The sequence below is a fragment of the Aquila chrysaetos genome, chromosome 8 (assembly GCF_900496995.4).
Source record: "Aquila chrysaetos chrysaetos chromosome 8, bAquChr1.4, whole genome shotgun sequence".
Taxonomy (NCBI): Eukaryota; Metazoa; Chordata; class Aves; order Accipitriformes; family Accipitridae; genus Aquila; species Aquila chrysaetos.
Genome location: NC_044011.1, coordinates 3,629,177 through 3,651,524, shown reverse-complemented (window position 1 = coordinate 3,651,524; position 22,348 = coordinate 3,629,177). Strand labels below are relative to the sequence as shown.

At 53.6% G+C, this 22,348-nt stretch overlaps 2 protein-coding genes across 34 annotated transcripts in view; one reads left to right on the top strand and one right to left on the bottom strand.

Moving 5' to 3' along the window:
- KANSL1 (KAT8 regulatory NSL complex subunit 1) overlaps positions 1 to 13,485 on the top strand; it is a 101,773-nt gene extending 88,288 nt beyond the window's left edge. For 4 of the 5 annotated variants that reach the window (XM_030021440.2, XM_030021443.2, XM_030021439.2 and 1 more), the window contains 8 exons: positions 2,748 to 2,933; positions 3,346 to 3,507; positions 3,833 to 3,984; positions 6,242 to 6,360; positions 7,618 to 7,675; positions 8,298 to 8,410; positions 10,482 to 10,728; positions 11,204 to 13,485. In XM_030021440.2, the coding sequence (XP_029877300.1) occupies positions 2,748 to 2,933; positions 3,346 to 3,507; positions 3,833 to 3,984; positions 6,242 to 6,360; positions 7,618 to 7,675; positions 8,298 to 8,410; positions 10,482 to 10,728; positions 11,204 to 11,452 (1,286 nt within the window). In that variant the 3' untranslated portion in view covers positions 11,453 to 13,485. The remainder of the gene's footprint in view (positions 1 to 2,747; positions 2,934 to 3,345; positions 3,508 to 3,832; positions 3,985 to 6,241; positions 6,361 to 7,617; positions 7,676 to 8,297; positions 8,411 to 10,481; positions 10,729 to 11,203) is intronic. The other variant, XM_030021444.2, reaches the window with a different exon arrangement.
- A 1,349-nt stretch (positions 13,486 to 14,834) lies between these two features.
- The window catches only part of MAPT (microtubule associated protein tau), a 53,549-nt gene continuing 46,035 nt past the window's right edge, over positions 14,835 to 22,348 (bottom strand). For 26 of the 29 annotated variants that reach the window (XM_030021459.1, XM_030021463.1, XM_030021468.1 and 23 more), the window contains 3 exons: positions 21,648 to 21,729; positions 20,900 to 21,012; positions 14,835 to 18,166 (listed from right to left, as the gene is read on the bottom strand). In XM_030021459.1, coding sequence (XP_029877319.1) covers positions 17,951 to 18,166; positions 20,900 to 21,012; positions 21,648 to 21,729 — 411 coding nt within the window. In that variant the 3' untranslated portion in view covers positions 14,835 to 17,950. Of the gene's footprint in view, positions 18,167 to 18,663; positions 18,812 to 20,899; positions 21,013 to 21,647; positions 21,730 to 22,092; positions 22,132 to 22,348 lie in introns of those variants that run through there. The other 3 variants (XM_030021462.2, XM_030021469.2, XR_005932941.1) reach the window with 2 other exon arrangements.

The following is a 22,348-nucleotide window of genomic DNA, read 5'->3' as shown; positions in this document are numbered from 1 at the left end:
CCTGCCATTGTTAGTCTGCATCGAGGTGTCTCCCTGCCTGTGAGTATTAATCCAGGTTGCTGTTGGTGCTCCCCCATGATTATTTTTGGGGCTCACCTTGAAAGCCAACTGGCTGGGTCGATGGGCAGAGGCTGAATTATGACTTTCTGGAGGAGCTTGTGAGGTTGTTAGATGGAGCCTGGCCTTAGAGCTATGAGCATGTGCTGACTTTCACTTTGAGCCTGTCTCTCCGGGGCTCTCCGGTGCCAGCAGCCGAGGATCTCGGGTGCAGTTTGCCAAGGGCAAAATTGCCAGGCACCCGCAGGAGGAATAAAGATCATTTATTCTTCTGGCAAGTGGGGCTCAGGCATCACGGCTTTTAACCCATTTGATTTGCACTTCGTAAGCGCTTTGTCCCCTTCCTTTCAGGTGTTTTTTTTTTTTTTTCTGGTTCATCTCATTTCTTGCTGGGAATTTTCAGATGATGTAATAACCTTGGTGGGGAGGATGAGAGCCAGGGCTCTCGGGCTCAGTGTGGTTGCCATCTGCCGGTCCCTGGGAGGCCTGCACCGCTCGGCCGAGGAGAAAGGAGGAGGAGGAGGAGGAGGAGGAAGAGGAGGAGGAGGGGAGGAGTGATGGTGTCACTTGCTGCACAGACTCTGGTGCAACCAGTGCTGACAGCAGGACAGTGACAAGCCAGCAAATAACTCATTTTCTGCTGACAGTGTTTTGTCTTGAATTTTTCCCCTCCCTCTGACTTGTCTTCTCCTTCCACAGATGTGGGGGCTGCTAGGTTGGGATGAATTTTCAGGAGAAAGCAAAAAATTGACAGAGAAGAGCCCATTTTCCCAAAGTCAGACCACTTCAACACAGTGATTTTGCAGCCTCGCTGGCCATGTCCTTAAAGGACTGGCTTGGCCCCTCACTCTTCTTTCGCTCCACAAACCAGTAGTGGTGGCCAAAGAGCTGCCATTGCACAGTGATAGCCCTTCCTTAGCAAATGGATGGGGCTAAACCAGAGCTTTAACCGTCAAGGTACTTGAAATGCAGCTGTCCTGGCTTTTTCCTGAGAGTCAAGTTCCCCCTATTAATAACAGCCGACTCCAGCCCCTGCTCTTCCAGCTCTCTCCGTCCTGTTTGCCTGCCTGGATCTGCTGGGGCTTTCCAGTCCCTGGAGTTGGTGGGGAAATGTTGGGGAGGGGTTTACATATCAGCCATTGAGACTACCGATGGGGCTTGAATCTCTGCCACTTGCCCTCTGAGATTATCTACATGCAGTTTCTAAATCCCACGGCAGCTCCTAATTGCCTTCACGTCCCCTCTGCAGGCGCAGAGTGAGGAGCTTTATTCCTTGTGCAGGGCCTGGGAAGGTTCATCTCTGCTCAGAGCTGCTTCAAAGTCCCTGTGAAAATGTCATGTGAGCTCGAGAGATGTGGGGGAGGGATGTTTGTACTACTGATGCTCATCTTAGCGCTTTTAACTCCTAGTTGTGGCAGCGTGAGTTTGCATTGAGCTGCGTGTCCTGCTGGCAACAGTCTGTTGGTCTGTACTGGGGGAGGAGAGCAGATGGGTGGCATGTCAAACCACAAATGTTGGTGTATAATGATCTTACAGGTGTAGTTGGAGAAGATAAATTCATGTCTCAGTAGTTCTCCTGTTAACCCTAAAGGTTTCAATGCTTTTCAGAACTAGGAATTTGGATTTCAGGCATATAAATGAGAGCTGGGTCTTGGAGGAGACTTACGCAGCAGTATTTGGTGATCAAATCTGAAGTTTGAAGCTATGAGTATGAAAGGAAGGCTTATTTGTGGGACTCCTGAGGCTGGAGTAGTTTGCTACTCCAGTTAATGGTTTTTGTAGTCTACCTTAGCCTATCTGCACAAGAAATACACTGAATAATCTCATTAGCGTTCTGTCTTTTGGCTAAGGTCAGGAGTGCATGTCTGTATGGGATTTGGGAGAAACGAAGCTTGAGGAACGTGAGCAGAAGTAGTGTCTGCCAAATTTCGCAGCAGGACAGCATACTTGTGCTCATTGTGAGACGGCAGGATTGAATAGGGACAGGTACTCTGGATTACCGTGATCTGTGGTATGCACAGAAACTTCAGGTTTGAAATGCATCAGTTACCCAGATAATTACCTGTGAGTTTGCATGCTCGCAAATGTCTCGTGTGACCCATCCCCTGCCTGGGGAGCTCCCGGTGAGCAGCAGTACCTCTGCTCTTTGAGCCTCTGAAGTGTGCTTACTTACACAACTTTTGTTAGATGATTGAGGTGCCACATCAGGCAGATTAATGTCGTACAGGACTTGGTTGGCTTTTGCCTTGACCTGAAATTGAGGATTTAAGCTGAATTTCTCTCCTCCAGCCCGTACCTCTGTAGATTTGATGTGCTGACATATCTCAGATTCTTAGAAGTCAGATCTGAGATAGCAGAATTGAGCGTGGCAGTACATGAGATACGTTCAGTGGTAAAGACACATGGTTTTTCTGACAAAGATTTCATTCTGCTGCTGGGATATACTTGAGCTGTGAATCCTGTAGGAATGTCCTTCTCTCAAAGAGCTTCAGATTAGAAATGTTGGGTCCTAACATTGCAGGTCCTCCCTGAATGTGAGGAAGGTATAGGCAAGCCTGAGTTTTACAGTCGATGCCTGTACGTTTGTCAAAGGCTGTTCTTCTTGGGGGACTGGGAGAGGATTACAGAACCGCAGCTTTCTGGTGCATAATTTAGTTAATTTGAATGCTGTGTTTTGTATCCCTCTGCAGATGTGCCGACGAGCCTGCACTTCCAGAGCATGTTGAAATCTCAGTGGCAGAACAAACCTTATGAGAAAATTAAACCTCCCAAAAAGCTCTCGCTCAAGCATAGAGCCCCCATGCCTACCAGCAGCCTGTCTGACCCTGCTCGCAAGGACCGCCACAAGCTGGTGAATTCGTTCTTCACTGCTGCCAGTAAGTGTCCTCCCTGCCTCTGCTGCGTGCAGAAACATTGCCCGGTTTTGTACCCAACAGCTGTGCAATCTGGGAGGAGAGAGGAGGAGGATAACCTTCAAATTCAGCTCTCAGGGGTGATGCCATGGTATCGCAGGCCAGGGCTGAAGGTGAAGTGTGTGCAGGTTGTGAAGTTCAGGCTGGTCTCAGTTCGTAGGGACCTCTTCTTGATCAGTCTGAGGCTGTGCTCATGCTGGCACGGGCAGTACTACAGCTCATTCTGCTCTGAGCACATCTCTCCAGCGCCCTGATGGTGTTGAGCCCGACCTGTCTGGATTTATGGAGCTGGTAAACTCTGCCCGAGTCTCCTGTGCCAACAGAAAGAGAGGTGAAAACTGGCGTTTCATAGCTCTTTCTCTGTTCCCCTCCTCAGAGCGCTCACATCAAAAAATCCAACCAGACAAAGCACACAGGCCGCCTTTAGACGATTTTACGGCCGTGTCCAAGGCCGAGAGAGCGCCAGAGCGCTCGCTTGTCCAGCCTCCTGCATATGACAAAAAGCGATTGCGAGACTGCTCGTCTGAGAGGAGTGAAGGTAGGCTCCCACGGCCAGGTCTCTCGGGGGGAGCTTGGGCTTTGCTGCATATCCAGCCTATCTCCCCCTTCAGCCTCGGAGAAGGGGGAACGCACTGCTTCTGGGCCTTGTCGCCACCGCAGCAATGCCTCGTGTGCTCTAACTGCTTCTTCCCCCAGGGCCTCTCAAGCTGGCAGCCACCATCAGAAGGTGCTTCTCTTTCATGCAAAGTGCTCCTCAGCACTGGCCATTTCTGGTGCACATGGTCCTTTTCTATCCACCACCCCCCCTCCTTTGGGTTTTTTGCTAATGTCATTCTTAATTTTCTCCCGCTCTCCCTGTGTAGTGTTGAAGCATCACACGGACGTCGGTGGCCCAAGCTACTTGTCAGCAGCTGCAACCCCCACCCCTCACAGCCCTATAGCGCGGCAACTGTCCACCTCCTCGGAAGGCTCCGCTCCTGCCAGCACGAGTTCACAGGGCACCTCCAGCACAGCCGTAAGTATCTAGCGCCTTTCTGGAGAGGTTCCTGAGCTCGCTTCCATCATGGGGTCTTAGCTTTTGAGCAGTTCAGGCATCTTAGGCTTGAGAGTGCTCAGTATTTCTCTTACCATGCTGGACCTGTTGGTTCAGCTGGTGGTAGGGTTGCTGGCCCTCTTTTTCACTCTGACTTTGGGTCTGGCTGGGGTTCCTGGATTGACGTTGGCTGTGCAGAGAGCCAGTCAACTGCGATTACAGGTTTACTGTTAGCTCAGTAACTGCTGGTAAATGTTCCTGTTCTCAGTAGTCCCCTGGCTTTGCTTCATGTCTGGGTTTTGGTTTCTGAAGTTGTCTGGGGATGGCAGGAAGAGGAGCCCCAGAGCTGAGCCCCAGCAGTTGCTTAACTTACTGTCTTCTGAGACACACTCAGCCTCCTGAAATGCTGAAGGATGACAGGATTTGAGACCTTTATGAAGCTGTGTCTAAAAGCTGTCAGTGAGCAGGACCATAACTCCCTCCCACTGTGCTCTGGGTCAGACCGATGAAACAGCCCCTCCACCAGACATCATCCATCCTCCCAGTGCCTGACCCACGTTAACAGAAGCCCTTGAATAAAGGGCTGAATTCTGCTGAACTCTTAAGAGTCCAGTGAAGAATCTGGCCTCTGTCTGGCCACTCCGGTTGGTAGTTTGTGCCACTGCCTAAGCTGCATGTGACCCAGGGATAATGGAGCAGGTCTCCTCAAATCCTGATGGTGAGATCAGGGTGGTTAAGAGGCATCTGTCCATGGCATTGCTGAGGGCACTACTTCTAGCATAACCTTGTGCGCCCTTGTCCTTGCTCCAAGCTTGTTGCTCTGGGGCTGGCAGGTCCCGGCTGGGTTCCTTCACTGTGGAGTTTGCTGTTCCGTCGTCAGCTGTGACATCAGTGAAGCACTCTGTGATGGTACAGGGTGTCTAAAGAATCCAATGAGCAGCGGTAGTTTGTCTTAAATGTGCTAGGTGTTTTGGAGAAGAGGACAGCTCTTCTCAGGAGCTCCAGCACGTCAAGATGACATTTCCTTGTGCTTCACACGCATATTTTGGTCTTCTCTTGCTGATTTTTCTGCTGCTCTTTCACAAGCTCATTCAGAAAAGCAAGATGAAGTGTCTTCTCTTCGGTGGCTGAGTCCAGCAAGAGCATTGTGGGCACTAGGCTCCGGGCTCAAAGGTCCAGGTCCTGGGTTCAATCGTTTGAGTCTGGCACAGGTTTGCATGTGCTCCCCAACCGGTGCGTCAAGCCTCACTGTCGATAGTGACACGTTAGAACTTCCTTGACGCTGTGGCAATAGTTGCCCACCTGTTCCGTCCTCATCCAGCTTCACATGAGTCCTGGGGTTTGGCTGTGACAGATCCCTGGCAGTTGTGTTCCCACATGTTTTTACACCGAAAGCCGCAGGGATCAAAGGAGATGGAGAACATGGTAAATTGCAGGTGACTCCGTTAGGAAGATGGGCCGTTTGCCTATCAAGCTGATCCATGAGGATTCATGTCGCAGTACCATCAGTGCTGCTGTCACAGGTTTAGGGGAGGCTTTTGGATAGACAGATGGTAGGAGAGCACCCAGCGTTCAACCAGGTTTAAATAGATAAGTGTGGAGCTTATTTGTGTCTTAGAAAATCTATTCCAGTAAAAAGTGCGATACAGATGGAAGCTGTTAGGCTCCTAGTACAGCTGTCAAAACCCAAGATGAACTCCTGTCTGACTGCTTCCCATTCCTTCTCTGTCACAGTGTCGCCTGTGGTGGGTCCACACCCCTGCAGGGACATGAGCAGGGGGGCTGTTTCCAAACAGGATGGTTCCTCCCGCTTTCCTGATGGTTTCACTACTTTCTTTATGTTGGCAGTAGGGAATTGTATTATATAGGAGACTTCTTTTCTTGCTGGGTCAGTTTATCAGCTGGATCAATCTGATTTGCCTGACTGTGCAGCGGCTGGTGCCAGTGTGGAGATGGTGGCTGGAGCTCAGCAGCCCTTGCTCACCTTGCTGCAGTGCCTGCGGGACCACTGCAGCCCTCGCCCTTGTTTGTACCCTCCAAACTAAGGATTTTTGGTTGGGAAGAGGACTTACAGCAAGCAGTAGGTGAACTCCATTCTGATGCAAATTGCTGTTAGTTCTGGAGTCTCCATAGGTCATATGAGCCCATTTTGTATGAGGCCACGTCATTTTTCCATCAATGACTTAACCTGACAAAACCTACAACCCTTTCTCACGTGGTTCTTGTCTTCATGTTACAGCAGCCAAGGAGGAGGAGAGGCGAAAGTTCATTCGATATTAACAATATTGTCATCCCAATGTCCGTTGCTGCAACGACTCGTGTGGAGAAACTGCAGTATAAAGAGATCCTCACACCCAGGTACGTGCCTGATCCCCACCTCCCGCAGGATTGTTATCTGCCAGGCTTTTACTGTGCAAGTGTCTTGTCAGAAGTTCAGTTCTGGCCCAGGGCTTTGCTCCCAGTGGCTGCCAGTGCTGGTGAGGAAAGGGGCTTTCCTCTTCCTTGGAAGTAAGAGAAAATTTGGAAAATTTCTGATCATACCATTGACGGAGACTTGCTAAGTTAGGGAATATGTTGTCTGAGTGTTCCTCGTGCATGAAAGCCAGCTGTCCTGCTCCGGTCTCTTTGTGCAACCTAAAGTCATCCTGGTTGTCCTCTGTGCTGCTGCAAAGCTGCTGAGCTTGTTGAGCCAAAGGTCCTGGTGGTTTCCCAGCTCTGCACGTGTCCGGGCTGGGCGGTGGGTGCCTGGGCTGGGTTAACATTGCGGTGCAGGAGGAGCGCCATTGCCTTGGGTCGCACCGGCCAGGACAAGCACTCCCATGCCTGGGCAGTAGTAGGAATCAGAAGTTTTCTCTGCCCAAGCTGAGTGCAAGGAGGTGAGCTATTGGCCCTTGTTTGGATGGTCTTGGGTTAACACCCTGGATGAGATCCATTCCTGGTTTCTGCACCTGACTGCTCGGTGGGAGTATACTGACATGCTGCAGCACTGGTGCAACTTCTTTATCCAAACCGCCCAGTTTCCAGTCCTTTTCCCTCACAGTTGTCCAGGTCTCTCACCCAGCTTACCTCTTTCTTCCTCCTGGTCCTACGTGCTCTTCCCAGGGCCGTTTCAGAGCGGGACAGGGACGGAGCCTGTTGCTGAGCCAGAGGAAGAGGAGGAAATGCTGCAGCATCTGCTCTGCTTCCTCTGCCCTTGCCAGGCTTCAGCCACGCTGCCAGACCAGCACTGGGAGCTGGGCAGGGCGGCAGAAAGGAAGGGCTGCAGCGGGAGGAGACTGGTAGCCTTGCTGTCCGTTCCTGACCCGCCCAATGTGGAAGGACATCTCCTGCCTGTCCTGCAGCGTTGTACTCAGTGGGTGCGAACCCACTGCAAAAGGATGTGTTCAAAATGGAGCAGGCTAACAGGGGAAGGGAAGAAACCCTTGTCTGATACCACAGGAGGGATTTTGGTAGACAAATGTGGCCACTTGGCTTATAAAACTGGGCCTAAGTATGTTGCTCATTGTGGCAGGCTTGTATTTTTCCTTTCCTAAAAGACAGTGTTAGTGCATGCAGGGCATGTGCTGCTGTGCTTGGCTGTGCCTGTGATTGACTGCCCTCTGTTGTGCGTTGCAGCTGGCGTGAAGTGGATATCAGTGCTCTGAAAGCGAACCCTGATGAAGACAATGAGGAGGTAAGAAGAATTTTATTTCCGAGTTAATGTGGGATGGGGTTGGTAGTGGCTGAACGGTGTCCGTGGAGGCTTGCCAGAAGGGCGTGGATGCAGGGACCTCAGCAGGGGTGTGCGGAGTCTCTTCCTTTTTTGCAATAAAATGGCACAGTTGGCCTTGCAGAAACCAGCCTGATGTTGGTTCCTTTTCAGGAAAGGTGTGATAAGGCAGAAGTTGGATTAACTGGCTTGGGTACAGCTGAGTCTGAGGTCTGATTGCTGTCAGGAGATCTCTCTGGGCAGCTATCTTTTTATGGAATAGTCTAATCAAGAAATCATGACCAGTCATGCCACTGTAGTTATTATTTTAGCTAAACTGATAATGATGGTATTTCCTTAAACCTCTGTGTGTGTGCTTTCATTCCGGGATAAGTGGCTTTCCTTTGGTTTTTAGTTCTCAATCTTTTCCTAAGCAATGCAGACTCAGTTTAACAAGGTGCTCTTGCACTCGCTGATAGCATCTGCCTCCCTCCAGACATAAACATTTATTTAAATTCACACTGCAGCTAATGCTGGCAGAACTGCATGTAGATGCGCGTTTAATATAAGAAAGCTGTGACCAAGCCCTATACCCTTCCCTTCCCAGATCGAGGACTTGTCTGATTCGGCCTTCGCTGCTCGGCATGGCAAGTGTGAAGAGATGGAGCGGGCCCGGTGGCTGTGGAGCACGAGCATGCCCCCGCAGCGGCGGGGCAGCAGGTACGCCTGCCGGCACGGTTCCTCGGCACTGCCTCGGCGCTGGCAGGGGCTGGCCCAGCGCACCAACAGCACTTGAATGCAAAGAGGATGCAGTGGGTTTCTCTTGGTCAAGGTTTTGTTCCCAACAGAGTGGGATGCTTTTGGGAGCAGGTCGTGGAGGCTTTATTAGGTTTGCTGATCCATAAAAATGGTTAAAAGCTTGTGCTGGTATTGGAAAGTTTGATCACCGTCCGTAAGAGCAGCTTGAGGAGCCCTTGTAGGAGTGGGGCTTAGTCTTGCTTAGGCGGAGGTGAAGTTACACACCAGTTAAGTTGTGGACAACCAAACCAGCTCTTGCATTGTCTGTTTGGATTCTGCTTTCTCAAGCACTTTCACCGCTCTAGGAGTGTGGAGGCTGGTGCGCCAGCTCAGGAGTCCAGAGAAAAACAAAAGGGCTGAGATGGGCATCCTTCATGCAGGAACAAGGAACACCGGTTATTCTCAATGTTATGCTGTCTGTGGCATCTCTGCTCGATTGCTTCAGCAATGCCATTTCTTTGCTCCATTTATATACGTGTCCTTACGTTCCTCTGATCGCCTCACACTTGATTCCCTTTCTGCAGTGTGTTTAAGAGTGGGTGTCTAAAACCGCACACAGTTTCCAGCTGTTGATCTCATCATAAACCTGCATAAGAAGAGATTGGCTCTTCTCCATTTTATTTCCGATGGTTTGTTTGGTTTTGAACCACTCTGTGCTTGGGCAGAAATGCTTGCTGAACTACAATTGCATGCAAACATGCACCCGGTCGTCTTAGTCTGGTTGTGGTTTCAGTTTAGCCCTGTTGGGTGTGTGCGATCGTGCAAGGTTATTTCTGCAAGAGCTTCTGCAAATGCAAAGGTAGCATCAGTCAAACTCCATTTGTGCTGCTGCTGGCGGAGTGGGGGACATTTTGGTGTTTCTTTGCAAGCTTCTTCAGGCAGTTTGTCACATCTGATAGCATTTCACCATAATTTTGTTTCTCTAAAGACACTCTTGTAAGGATGTTGGTGAAAGATGCTGTGTTGAGGTCCTGGCTTGGTCACTGGGGTGAATTCAAACTTCATCTCACAGGTTTAGAAATGCTGGTGGGAAAGGACTTCCGAGGTCCAGCCTCCTGCAGGACTGCTGCCAGCAGGAAACCAGGTTGGCCGTAACTTTGTCTGGCCATGGCATGAACACTTCCAAGGCTGGAGATTCCCCTGGAGCTGGGGCCAGTATTCCCAGTACAACTCCCCAGCAGGGAGAGATGGGGATGTAAGTGTCCCTCCTCCCGCTGGCCACGTTCATCAGCGCAACCTGGGACGTGGTTTGCTGCTTTTGTGCTGAGAGTGACTTGGCCGAGTTCAGCTTGGCATTTGTCACGTCCCGAACTCCTCCTCAGCAGGATCCTTGCTCAGTTCCCATCCTGGGCCTGTTCTCTGCGGCTGCTTTAGTCTTTGTTTAGAAATTGTTGGAGCCCCTCAGGGCTTCTGTGTTTGCAGCCTGTGGGTCTTTTATCTGGGAGTCTGTGTAGGTGGTCAAACTTTCTTAATTGTTGGTCTGAAGTCTAGGGGTTTTACAGTGCTCCTCCTACGCCCAACTGTTGAACTTGCTGCATTTTCAGCATTACTGATTCACTACGCTCGGTTCTTGCACTGCCTGGTGTCACATGGCATGTGGATGGTGGAAACACGTGGAGAAGCCAATTTTGAAGAGTTTGATTTCATAGGGTGCCTTCTCATCGTGGTATTTATGCAGCACTCGCAGCGTAGGAGATGTGTGGGACACGTGACCTTAGGAGAGCAGCGTCAGTGTTGCAAAGCTGCATCGAGACAGTGGAGATGGGACAAAGATGAGCCTGGATGAGTTTTAACCTCTGGGCCGCGGCATTGCCTGCTTGCGTGTGCCGAATCCCCGCAGCGTTCCCCATCGTACGGCTGCTCCCGAGGAGGGGACGGTGGAAGGGATCGTAAGGCGGTATCAGGTGGCAGCGAGCGGCCTGGGCCCCTGTATCGGTGGGAGCGCGACGCAGCTGGGCCCGAAACCAGGCTCTCAAATGTGTTCCTATCTCAGGTCTTACAGATCGACGGACGGACGGACGACCCCCCAGCTGGGGAACCCCTCAACTCCCCAGCCGGCATCCCCTGACGTGGGCAACTGCCACTCCCATTCGGAGCTATCCCACACCCACTCACCGCGCAGCCCCATCAGCCCCGAACTGCTCTCTGCCCCCCTCACCCCCCTCTCCCGTGACTCCATGCGGCTTCTGTCCAGCGAGGACACCCGTTGCTCCACGCCTGAGGCTGGCCTTGATGAGCAGGTGGGTGCTGGCTCCGGTTGTGGCTCTTTGCTCTAGTTTTGTTCCCGGAGGCTGGTGGGAAGGTCCGAGTGCTGCCTGTCGCTGCAGCGACTGCTGCAGATGCATAGAGGTGAATCTGACACTCAAATTTGGCTGTTTTATCCCCCTCGTCGTGGGGAGACAGCTTGGAAACCTGCATGGGGGAAATTCCGTCTGAACGCTCGGCCAGACGGGATGTAGAGCGTGGTGCTGTTCGGCATGGGCAGCAGGATGCTTTTCCAGCGGTTGGTTCAGTTTGGAGGCTGCCGCATCCTCACCACGTGTGCTAAAGCTTTCCGTGCTCCGTTAACGAGGCTGGGCTAAGTCCGTGGCTGGCACGGCACCGTGGAGCTGCCTGCTCCGACCGCCGCTGCGGGCAGCTGGAGTCGTGCATGGAGGGGGGAGCAGAAGAGCTTTTCCGGAGGATTTTCCATAGCCTGGTGTCTCTTCCCTTTAGGCTGTGCAGCCCTGGGAGCGACGCACCTTCCCACTCTCGTACGATCCCAGGACAGAGTGTGAGGACCAATCTGACCCCCAAGACCGGTTGTCGCGCTGCACCCGGCGCACGTCGGGCAGTAAATCCTCCCGGGAAACCGATGGCACTTCTGCTTTGCCCAACCTGGCCAGCCTCAAGAGCCGAACCCCCCTTGCGACACCCTCCTCCTCCTCTTCCTCCGCAGCAGTTCAGCGGCCAGCGCACAGATAGAGACATACGGGAAGACATGAGCAAAACCAACACACAGAACTAACTCTTGGCATTAAAGCTTCCAAAATCTGCGTTTGATATTCAAACATCCTGCCGGGAATTTTCACAGTTTTTAGTGAATTTAAGGAGTTTAGAAACTGTTTTTTGTTTTTTTTTTTTTTTTTTTTTTTTTTTGGTTTTTTTTTGTTTTTTTTTTTTTTTTCTTCTCCATGTTTCCTTGTCACATGAATGAGAGCCCCCAGATTCCTCCCAGCGGAGTGAAGCCTCGGGAGGGGAGCAGCCCACCAGACCCCCCTCCCTCTTTCCTCCCCTCCCCTCTTAGGTGTATAAAACTAGAGCACAGGATTTAGCTGACTAGCAGACTTCGGGGATAGTTTTTCTCAAGCAAAAGGGTGTCTTTTTCTCTTAACCCGCTACCCCCCTCCCTGAAAGGTTTTAGTGGAGTGAAATTAGTGGTGAAAAGTGATGTCTTGGGATTGCAACCTTCACTAGCTGTCTGTCTGTCCTCATGTGCAGAGTGCCCACCCTGCACTTCCACCCTCCGGCCTTTTCCTCCCCTAGGTTGTAGTTCCAGGTATCCCGAGGGGTGACTCTGCCCCTCCCCGATCTCCCCTCTGCCCCCAGGGCCGCCCGCCACCTCCTCCTTCCTTCTCCCCTGGTTTGGGAGCAGCCGTTCGCTGTGCAGGTCTGGCTGCCCTCTCCGCCGGGGACAGCGGGGGGGGGGGGGGAAGGAAGGACCCTTTTAGCCGCTTCACGCACAGCTCCGCGTGGGAGGAGTGGGATTTCGGAAGCAGCTTTGTTCACACCTTGCGTGTTTCTCCCGGGTCGAAGGCAGAGAGGGGAGAGAGTCCCCCCCCAGCCCGGTGCGGTCGGACGCTTCGAGCGGGAGCAGAAGTCACGACGCACTTAAGGGACGCCGTTGGGGACGTGGCTGTTGGCCGAGGCCGGCAGCAGCTTTCAGCTGGGAAAACGCGGGTCTGCGACAGACGCTTGAGCTCTGCCCTCGCGTCCCGGCCCCCCCCCCGCCCCGTAGGGTTGGAAAGTTGGGGTGAGGGCAGCTCGGGGCCGCAGCACCGAGGAGCCGCCGAGAGCGGCCGGCGGCAGATGGAGCGTCCCGTGCCAGGAGCGGGACGTGGCACGGCAGAGGCGCCGGGGTGGTCCCTGTAGCTGGGTTTGGTCTCAGAAAAGGGGAAATGAGAGAGGGAAGGGAAGGAGGGCAGGTGGCGGGCGGGCGGGCGGGCGGCTCTCGCCGCGCTGAGGTGGTGGTGGGGGGGTCGGGATCTGTCACCACTGCTTCGCTCCACTTCCACACACGGTCCGAGAACAGGTGTCGATTCTGTTTCGTTTCCCAGTCGTTGGTCCGACGTGCCACCTCCTGACAGGTATTTTACTTTGAAACCGAGTTCGCTGTCGTTCCTCCCCTCCCTCCCTCTCCCCCTCCCTCCCTTCCGCACCCACAGTGACTCCCGGATCCCGCACACCGTTCCCATCTGTAACGCTTTCTGATCCCGACGGTGTGGCTATTGGTCCCTGTCCTGTTGCTAGCATTGTGCCTGTCTTATGTATAATCACATCACCAAAAAAAAGGAAAAAAAAAATACAAAGGACATTTTTTTTTTTTTTTCCATTTTGTAATCGTAAAGAAATAGTAGCTAAACTGCTTAATGGTTGGGGTTTTCACAATTTTCAACATTATCTAGTGTTTTTGGTTCTGTTCTAGTTTAAAGGATTGTCATCGTTTCTTTAAAAAAAACAACAATGCTACCATATCCCTCTGCATAAGTGCTTTTCTATTTATAAGGTTGAAAATTCTGAATAACCCTTTTAGCATTATAAAAACCACAAAAAAACCACCTTGTATTTTGTAAATATTTTCTTTTCCTGCTTTGAGCTGTGTAATGTCCTTGTTATATAGAAATGCTTTTCTTCCGAGAAGCTGATCTTTGTTAATGTCTTGATTCTGTTGGCAAAGCACAAATGTGCTTATAAAAAAAAAAAAAGAAGAAAAGATTAAAAAAAAAATTAAAACAGAACATTCTATGCAAAGTGTGTTTGTGAAACGCTGGGTTGGGAAGTGGAAGGGGCCCTTCCGCGCGCTCAGCCCGTTCTCGGGCGGATCAGCCGCTTCCCTCCCACCCCGCGTTTCAATGGCCTCTTTTTTTCCTTTAGAACGTTATTTCCCAGCAGTTCTCGTCAATTAGTGAAAAGAGGAATTGTTCTGTGGGATCTCCGGATTTGGGCTTTGCACCGAGATGCGCGATGGAGTGGGACCGGGGCTTGGTGGCGCTTCCCTGGGAGAGCTCACGAGAACCGAGCTCTGCCTCTCGTCGCTCAGTCAAACCACCCGGGCTGGGCGAGGAGTTTATTTTACGTTTTCAGGGTTAAACGGTTGCTGCTGATTCGCACCCAGGTACCCTTTGTGTAAATTGTTTGCCCTCCTGGCAGGTTTTGCTGTGAAAGTTGATTGTTGGCAAGAGGCGAGTGGTAGGAGGCGACTTCTTTGGGTGCTCCTAAATTTCCAAGACGAGAGAGTTACACTTTGTGCCTCCTTCTCCGAGTGGATGGGAAACGGGAAGGTGCCGGGTGATTATCAGCCAGATGATCAGAGAAGTAGGAGGCAGCAACCTGGGCATTGCTGGATTCATTACAAGTAATTAACGGGGGAGGAAAACCAATCTGAAAAGCAAACGGTGGCGGCTGCGGCTGCACCAGCAGCTGCGCCGCGCTGGAAACTTCTCTGACCCGCACAAGGTGGGGGGGTGGAGGTGCGGCACGAGGGCTCGTGGTGCCGCTTTGTGGCTGCTGCGGTGCCGGTAACTGCGGGATCTCGGGCTGCAAAAGCTGCAGCTGTAACGGGCTGGAACTGGGGAAGGGGAATGAGGCATTGCTGTGATTCGGAGCGGCCTCCGAACAGCCATGGTGCTGGGGGCGGGGGGGGCAGAGCTGCGTTTAGGCTCGCGCCGCAGCTGAGAAAATCTGGCCACGGTTATGCAATGAGCCAAAAATAAAAGTTTGGCTTCCTGGCTGCAGGGCCTCTGCCCTGCCCCACCCTGCCCGCGCTGCCCACCGGGCAGGGCCTCCCCTTCCTGCACCCCAGTTTGGGGCAGGAAGAAGCGCGGCCTCCCTGCGTGCTGCAGGGAAGGGGAGCTGGCGAGTGGTGGCTGGTACTCAGAAAACCGGTCCCTGCGCATCTTCACCGCTCCCCGGTAGCCGGTCCTGCGGCCCCGGTGCGCTGGCAGGGCTGCGGGGGAATTGGCGATCCCAGCGCGTGGGACCCTCGGCGCGGCCAAAATCCGGCTGAGCCCGAGCCCGGTCCCTGATCCTGGTCCCACGTCCCTCCTGCTCCCCAGGGCGCTCCCCCCGCCTTGCAAAAGAGTCGGCGTTTATCGTAGTAATGACTTTATTTCCAAATTCACTTTTACGGCAACAGTGTAACCCAGTTGTTAAAACGCACGATACACTATGGACATTCACAGACAGAAGCTAAGCTAGAATGATACACTGAGATCAAACCTTCCCTCCCCTCCCCAGCGCACCGCAGGGGACACGGGGCTGCCAGCACCACCGGCAGTCTGACACTGGAAGTTCATTTAACAAGCGTATTATTTTTTTGAGTGCAGAAACACGTGTTTTTTCGAGTCAGTGCCGGTTTTAACCCTTTTCAGACCAAGATGTGTGTGGAGTAAAGGAAAAGCCATGGGTCAGTCTGTCCAGCTGCTCATGGTAACCCTCAGGCCTGGGTCTGAACGTCGGGGCTGGGGACGTGGCTCGGGCTGCTGGAAGGGAACAGCGGGAGACGCGGTGGATGGCAAGGGCTGTCCCGGGACCCCCCCGGCAGCCCCCCGCGGGGGAGGACGGGGGTGCGAGGAGGATGGCAGTCGGGGCTGGGGATGCGCGCTCAGCTGAGGACATTGGCAGCGGGAAGGGACCGCTCACTGGAGCTCTCCCGCACGCCAAGGATGCCCCTGGCCCGGGGCGTTGGTGACCCTCAGGAGCTGCACAGGGGGCCGGGGGGGATGGCACGGGGCAGCGCCAGGACGGGCAAGCTCAGCTACACACCGTCCTGCAGCCGAAAAGGGTTAAAAGGGGTGACTGGCGTTCGGTGGTTCTCCCACTTGCTCGTTTTACAGAGGACAAAAATACCGCAGCGGCTCCTACATCCTACACCGATACAAAGATAGTCACAGACTGGAGTACAGAGTCTTACAATCATAGAGTCAACTGAAACGGAGCGAGTGACAAGCTGGATGTGGGCTTTCGCTTGACCTGTTCGTGTTGGTGCTGGACCAGCCTCTCCCCAGCAGTAAAGCAGCTCCTGGGGCTGCAGAGAAAACCACCATCTCCCCCAGACACAACCGTCTTCCTCCGGCGCCGGACGGGCCTCCGGCTTGGGCTGCCGCCCAGCCCGCCTGCAGCAGCAGCGGCCCAGCGCCGCGCGGGAGAACCCGGTGGAGCCGAGCGGAGGCCGCAGCGGCGTGGCAGGTTCATCGGCTCCTGCCAAGGATGGGAGCGGGCCCTGTCCGGGGAGGAACCCCTGCTCTGCCCCAATTAACAGCTGCTGAAACTGCCTTGGTGGCACCCAGCCGCCATCCCAAGGACAACCTGTGCTCCAGCGAGACACCCCCCCCCCCCCCCCCCCCCGCTGACCCAGTCAGACCAGGATTTCGGCCCCTTGCTGGGAAAGCACGGCTTTCCCTGCAGCACGGCCCACGGGGTGCATGGTCTGCGGACCTCCCCGCCGCCCTCACCGCCACTGCCAGCAATATCCCACCGCTCGGCCGGTGCCTCTCGGGGTGAGACGGGGAGGGAGGACGCACGCTGAGCTGCACTGATCGCACCTCAGCCTCTTTGGTTGTAGAAGGAAGGGGACGGCCACGGGTGCAGCACAGCCCCGGGCCACCCCCTCACGCTCCCTAGGTTGCCACAGGAACAAAAGCAGCAAAAGAAAATCAGTATATCAGCTCTTTTCCCCTGTGTGGTGCTGGGGGTTGGTTAGCGCTGTCTGAAGGAGACGCTATGAGGGGTAACATGCTGCAAATGCAAACCAGGAGAGCACCCGGGGAGGGGGTTCAGTGCCAGGGAGCAGCCTCTGGCCCCCCAGCGCAGGCTGGGACCTGGGGGAGCTGCCACCACACACCAGCTAAAACCGCCCTCGCGCCTTCCCCTCGCGTCCTCCCGGGTGTCTCCTACCGCTGCCAACGGCACGAGAACAGCAGAGCCATGGAGCTGCCACTTCCGCGATCTCTTAGCTGACCTTGCAGGGGAAAAAAAAAAGAACAACCCAAAAATGTTACAAGCTGCACCCAAACCCAGGGGCCATCCCAGCGCTGGAGCTGCGAGTGCCCCTCATAGAACAACCCCGGGCCCTGGGAGGCGTGCAGCCCCGGGGGAGCAGCGCAGAGCTGGGAAGCCCCAGCGCAGCCCCCCCCCCCACAGCCCACGGCCCTCTCCAGGGAGCAAGGCAGGGGCTCTGTGCCCACCCACGCACCCGGCAGACATGCGGTGCCGGGCTGCCCCATCGGCGCCAGGTCTGGGCACAACCCGGAGCTCGGCAAAGCTCCCCCCTCGGACCCTCCTCGCTGGGCTGTGGCGGAGCCGGCGCGGGGCAGCTCAAAACTACTTACAGCATTTTTTTTTTTTTTTAAACACATGCTCATTTATGAAAACAATCACCCTGGCACGGTCCAAGCATATACAGACAAATCTACTCTACGACACGAGGGGCTGCCAAAGGAATAGGGAAAAGCCTCTACTCATCCACTCAGCGGTTCCAGCACAGCCACGGAGAAGGGAACGGCCGTCCGGGGCCCCTTCCGCAATGGGATACCCCGGCCTCGCCAGTACTCCAGCTGCCGGAGCTGAGAGCGGGTTTAGGGGATACCTGGCAGTTATCTTCATACACATCTCGGCTTTCGGAGGTAAAAACAAAAGGTTTCTTCCAAATCAGCAGGCAAATTTAATGCAGAAAGGGAGGGCACCTCCCTGCAGTCCCTGGCTGCAGCACCCACTACCTCTGCTGCCTGCAGGCCAGATCTCCAGCCCGGGCATCGTTAGGGTAACGAGCGTGGGAAGGTCACATCCCCTCCCCGTGAGGACCTCCCGCTGCCCTGTGCTGCGGTGTGGGGTGCTCGGGTCAGCGTCGTGCTGTGGCTGTCCCCTCTATCCCCCTCCCCGCTTTCCCAGGGCGGGCGGCCCCAGGCAGGGCTGGGACACCGAGGGACCTCGCAGGGGGACGAGGGAGGGAGAGGGGGACGGGCATGGGCTGTGCGCTCCGAGGAGCAGGGGGAGAGGAGGTTTTGTACCTCATAGTGTCACTGATTTTGAAGTCCTGGAGCTAGAGCTGAATGAACAGTAAAAGCAGGTTAAATCATTAACCAGTTAGGGGATGGGGAAGCAGCTGTAAAAGGAACAGAGGAAGAAGGCCAGATTATTATTTTTGTTTCTTTTCTTTTTTTTTTTTTCCCTTGTCTTCTCTCATCTTTGCCCGCCGTGCCCCGATCACAAGCCCTGCTTGGCCAGCGAAGCAGACACTTCGTCGGCTAGCGTGGCGAGCTGGGGGGAGTCCACCATATTGATGCTGCCGGTGGAGGAGACGTTGCTAAGGCGGCGCGGGGAGGCATCTCCGGAGATGGTGGGGGACTTGTAGACGATTTCAGCGCCGTGGTCGGTCTTGGCTTTGGCGTTCTCACGGAAAGTCAGCTTATGAGTCTCAATCTGCAACGAGAGGAGAGGGTGGTGAGCGGGGAGGATGCGGGACACCATCCGGAGAGGCCGTTTTTACCTGCAAACTGTCCACTCGGTCACTGCCATTGTGCAGCTGGGAGGAAAGGTCAGTTCATTGGCCTGATGCCCCCAGTGCCCCCAGTCCTCAGGCATGTCCCTTCCAGTAGCCCACACGGGGAAGGGGCACAACCGGAGGGGATGGCAGGACTGGAGCATCTCAGGATGCTGCCAAATCCTTCCCAAGCGCCCAGGCCCGGTGTGGCGGTGGGTCCCAGGCACAGGACTAAGATGGCACAACCTGGGCTGCTCCCTCTCCCCTGGCAGAGATTTATGGAAGGGGTGGGATCCCCACATGGCACATAAGGCTGCCCCTTAACCCACGGCCCAGCTGGGCACACAAAACGCTGCTCCCACGAGCCAAACCCCTCTCTCCCGGCAAGCGCAAGGGCCAGGGAAGGGAGGTGAAGTGGATCGGGTTTGCTACTTACTGGTGCCCTCCCCAGCCGAGTGCAAGGCTGGGAGCTGGCTCTCCGGGGGGGTGGGCGGCTCCAGCACCAGGGCCTGGAGCCCAACGGGGTCTGGGCTCGGGGTCCGAGCAGCCTGGGGACGTGTCTTGTCTTCCTTGCCTTTCTCTCTCTACAGGTGAAGAAACCCGCCCAGGGCGGTGGGGTGCAAAAAACGCATCAGCAACAAAAAACAAGATCCAATAAATGTCAACCAGAAGGAAAAAGACAAAAAATAAGAAAAGAAATAGAAAATTGGGGAGAAAAAGATCTGAAAAACAGGGCCATTCACTGACTCACAGGAAGAACAGCGGCTGCCTTTGGAGACAGGGAGGAAAGCTTTCCATGTGCAGCAAAGGAGAGCAGATGCTGCCGGCACAGGTACTTTGGCAGAGCACACCGGCTCCCCATGGCAGACCCAGTGCAGGAGTGGCACGTGAACCAGCGTTCAGCCTAAAGAGCTGTGGACTGTGTGTCCAAATCTGGATCTTCCGTGTCGCAGAGCAAGGAGGTGACTGGGGACATGGGAAATGCTGGGGAAGGGGCAGCGGAGCTGCCCACACCTGCTGTATGTGGAGGGTTGATGGGCCTCAACTGTGTCCTGTCTCCTTCCTGCAAATAGAGCATCCCACCTCAGAGTAGCACTGCCTGAGGATGGTCCCTGGTGCCAAGGTGCAATGGGAATGGGCTGGACAAGGGAAGCAATCTGAGGCAGCATCTGAACTCAAGTTACACTGACAACCTCCTGCAGGTGTGGATTTAGGCAAGGTATGGGCAGCTGCCACATAGGAAGCCTGAGGGCAGGTGACTGGGTCACACCCTTGCAAATAAATTCCCCCTCCAAAGGGCAAGTTCTTCAAACTGTGGCCCAGTGAATGTGCCAGGATATGAAAGAATCATCACTGTAATCATAAAAACAATGAAAATGGGCTTAGTGAAGCACAGGGCAGTCTGATGCGTAGCAGCAGCGAGAGAAGGGTAAGGAAGTCAAGCGATCCCTCAGTCAGAGGCCAGCACACCGCTGGGAGATGAAGAGATGGGAGGTGCACAGAGAAAACGTGGCCAAGAACGAAGTGCCAAAATACAGGAACTGAAACAGAACTTTCCCCTCCCATTGAGAAAAAAGTGTTTGAAAAACAAGCAAGATAAAAACCACTTTTCCCTGGAGAAATTCACCCATGTGTGTCACCAGGCTGGAGTCTCAACTCTGTGCTTACCTGATCTCCCTGCTCCCCTGCCTGCAAGGGATTTGGGTGTCCTTGAAGCGAGGTTGTAGAGGTGTTTCACTTAGCTAAGACTTACTGTGAAGTCACCATCAAAGCCTCTGGCAGGAACGGCTCACCCCAAGTTCAGTATTTCACCTGACCTGATTGGCTTTTGTCTTTCAATTTAAATCCCCCCAAACGCACACCACTCCCTACACAGAGTACTTGGTCAGTCTCACCTGAGACTGAGACTTGAAGTAAGATGAGATCACCTTTCTTGTGAAGTGATGCCCTACTGCAAAGTCACCTTTTCTAAATAAAGCTAAGCCTTTAATGCTCCACTTTCACTGGGGAACCAACACCTGTGCAGCACCCTGAGCTGCCAGCTTTGTGCCACACCGCTGGGAGTAATTTGCAACGCAGAGTGCAAAAGCAGCTGCTGACAGTGGCTCCCCTCGATGTGAAAGGTTTGACACACAAACGTGTTTCTGCACAAACTTCAGAGAACAGCAGAAAAAGCAGGAAACCACAGGAGAGGGTATCACTTACATTCACACTCATTCAGATGGCCGTGGGCCAGGAAGAGGACAGAGACTGCCATCCTCACAGCTCTGCCACAGCTGTGCTCCAGCAAATGTCCTCCAGGATGGCAAATGCAGCCCAGGAGCCCTCAGCTGTGCCCGCCTGCAGCAAGCCGCTGGCAGGAAGGCAAGCTGGCTGTTTGGGCAGCGGCTGAGCAGCCTGTCCCTGGGCAGGGTGCTTTTTGTCCTCTGAAGGACAAGCGTGCACAGACCACCCCACGCTAGAACATGGGCAGCAAATTGTTTCAAGCACTGGGGAGGAAGTGCTGCCTGGTGAGCAGAGAGGAGAGGCCATGTGGTCTCAAGATGAGCTGGGTGAGCAGGACCTTCTCCGAGTCCAGACTTCAACCGCTCTTTGCTTGCATGCCTGCTCACAGGACAGACAGACACTTGCAGCAGAACAGCATGCCTGTTCTTGACCCAGTGCCCCTTTACCTTTTTATTTCCTCCTCCAGGGACGTGGCTGATGTTATCTAAGGACCCGATTTTCGATTGCACCTTATCTTTGAAGTCCAGTTTCTCAGATTTCACCTCCACCTGGCCACCACCTGGAAGAGAAGAGCACGAGCTGGGTTAGCTCCTGCGCCAGCCAGGGCAGGCCAGAGAGAAAGCACTGAGGTCTGAGCTGCCGCTCCAAGGCAGCTCAACCAAAGCACTCTGAGGCTGAGCAGAAGGTGAGGACCAGGAATACGGCAGCAAGAGGGACCCCATGGTGATTTGGGAAACTCAGGAGCCAGGCCAAATGGGAACCACAGTAAAGAGACTTTCTAAAGGACGCTGTGCAGAGCTGACAGACAGACATCCCAATATTTTACAGAACCAAGTGCAGGGAGCTAACCTTATTCCCCTAAACACCAGCAGTCACCCCTATTTATTCCTAAATACTTCCCATTTACAGTGATGTGTTGGCACAGACAAGGGTGTCCATGGATCACACCAGATCCCCCCCCTACTACCAAGTGGTCAGGCAGACTTGGAGAGGGTCTGGCAGTGACGGAGCTGGGAACAGTGTCCAGCACCCCAGGACTCACTCTGATGCTCCAGTGACTGTTCCACGTGCCTCCCCTCGCTCCCTGCACTACCCCAACCCTCTCCCTGTCTCCAGATGCACACCATGACGCAGCTTGCGAGCTCCCAAGGACCAGCACCCGGGGCTGCTGGATGCTGCAGAGTCGAAGGGTACCTGGTTTGTGATGGATGTTGCCCAGGGAACCACATTTGGATGTCACATGGCTCAGGTCGACTGGCTTGTAAACAATTTGAACCTGTCCGTACAAGAAATGAAAAAGCAATGAGCTTACTGCCACCATGGGCAACCTGGGGAGGGGGAGGCACAACACACACCGGCACCTGATCTGGATTCAAGGGAAAGGACAGCTTAAACCCCAGTAAGATTAATAATACAAAAGAAACTGTCATCAGAAATGGGAGATCATTAATGCCCATGTGCAGTAGCCTCTCTTAACATGTCAGCATGCACAAGATCACCTCTCCACAGAGGGGGGAAGTAGAGGCAAGTTTAAAGTGCTTAAGTGAGAGAGAAAGTGGAGTGGTAATTAATTAAGATTTGCATACACATCATCCAAAAGGAAGAGATATACCAGAGAGAAAACGTAAAAAATAAATACCTTTTCTGGTGTAAAACATAAAGCTTATGTCCACAAAAACTGAAAGAACAGAAATGATCAATGTGCACAGAACTTTTAAAAGAGTGACCAAAATATGCATTTCTGAAAAATGCTGTAACGGAAATAGGGGTTAAAAAAAAAAAGCAAAGCAAAGTCTAAATAGCTGGTAGGAGTTCACATAGTATAAATTAAAATGTCAATTATAATATATTGAACCACAACAGTATTTCATGATATTATGCTCTGTTTTTTTATT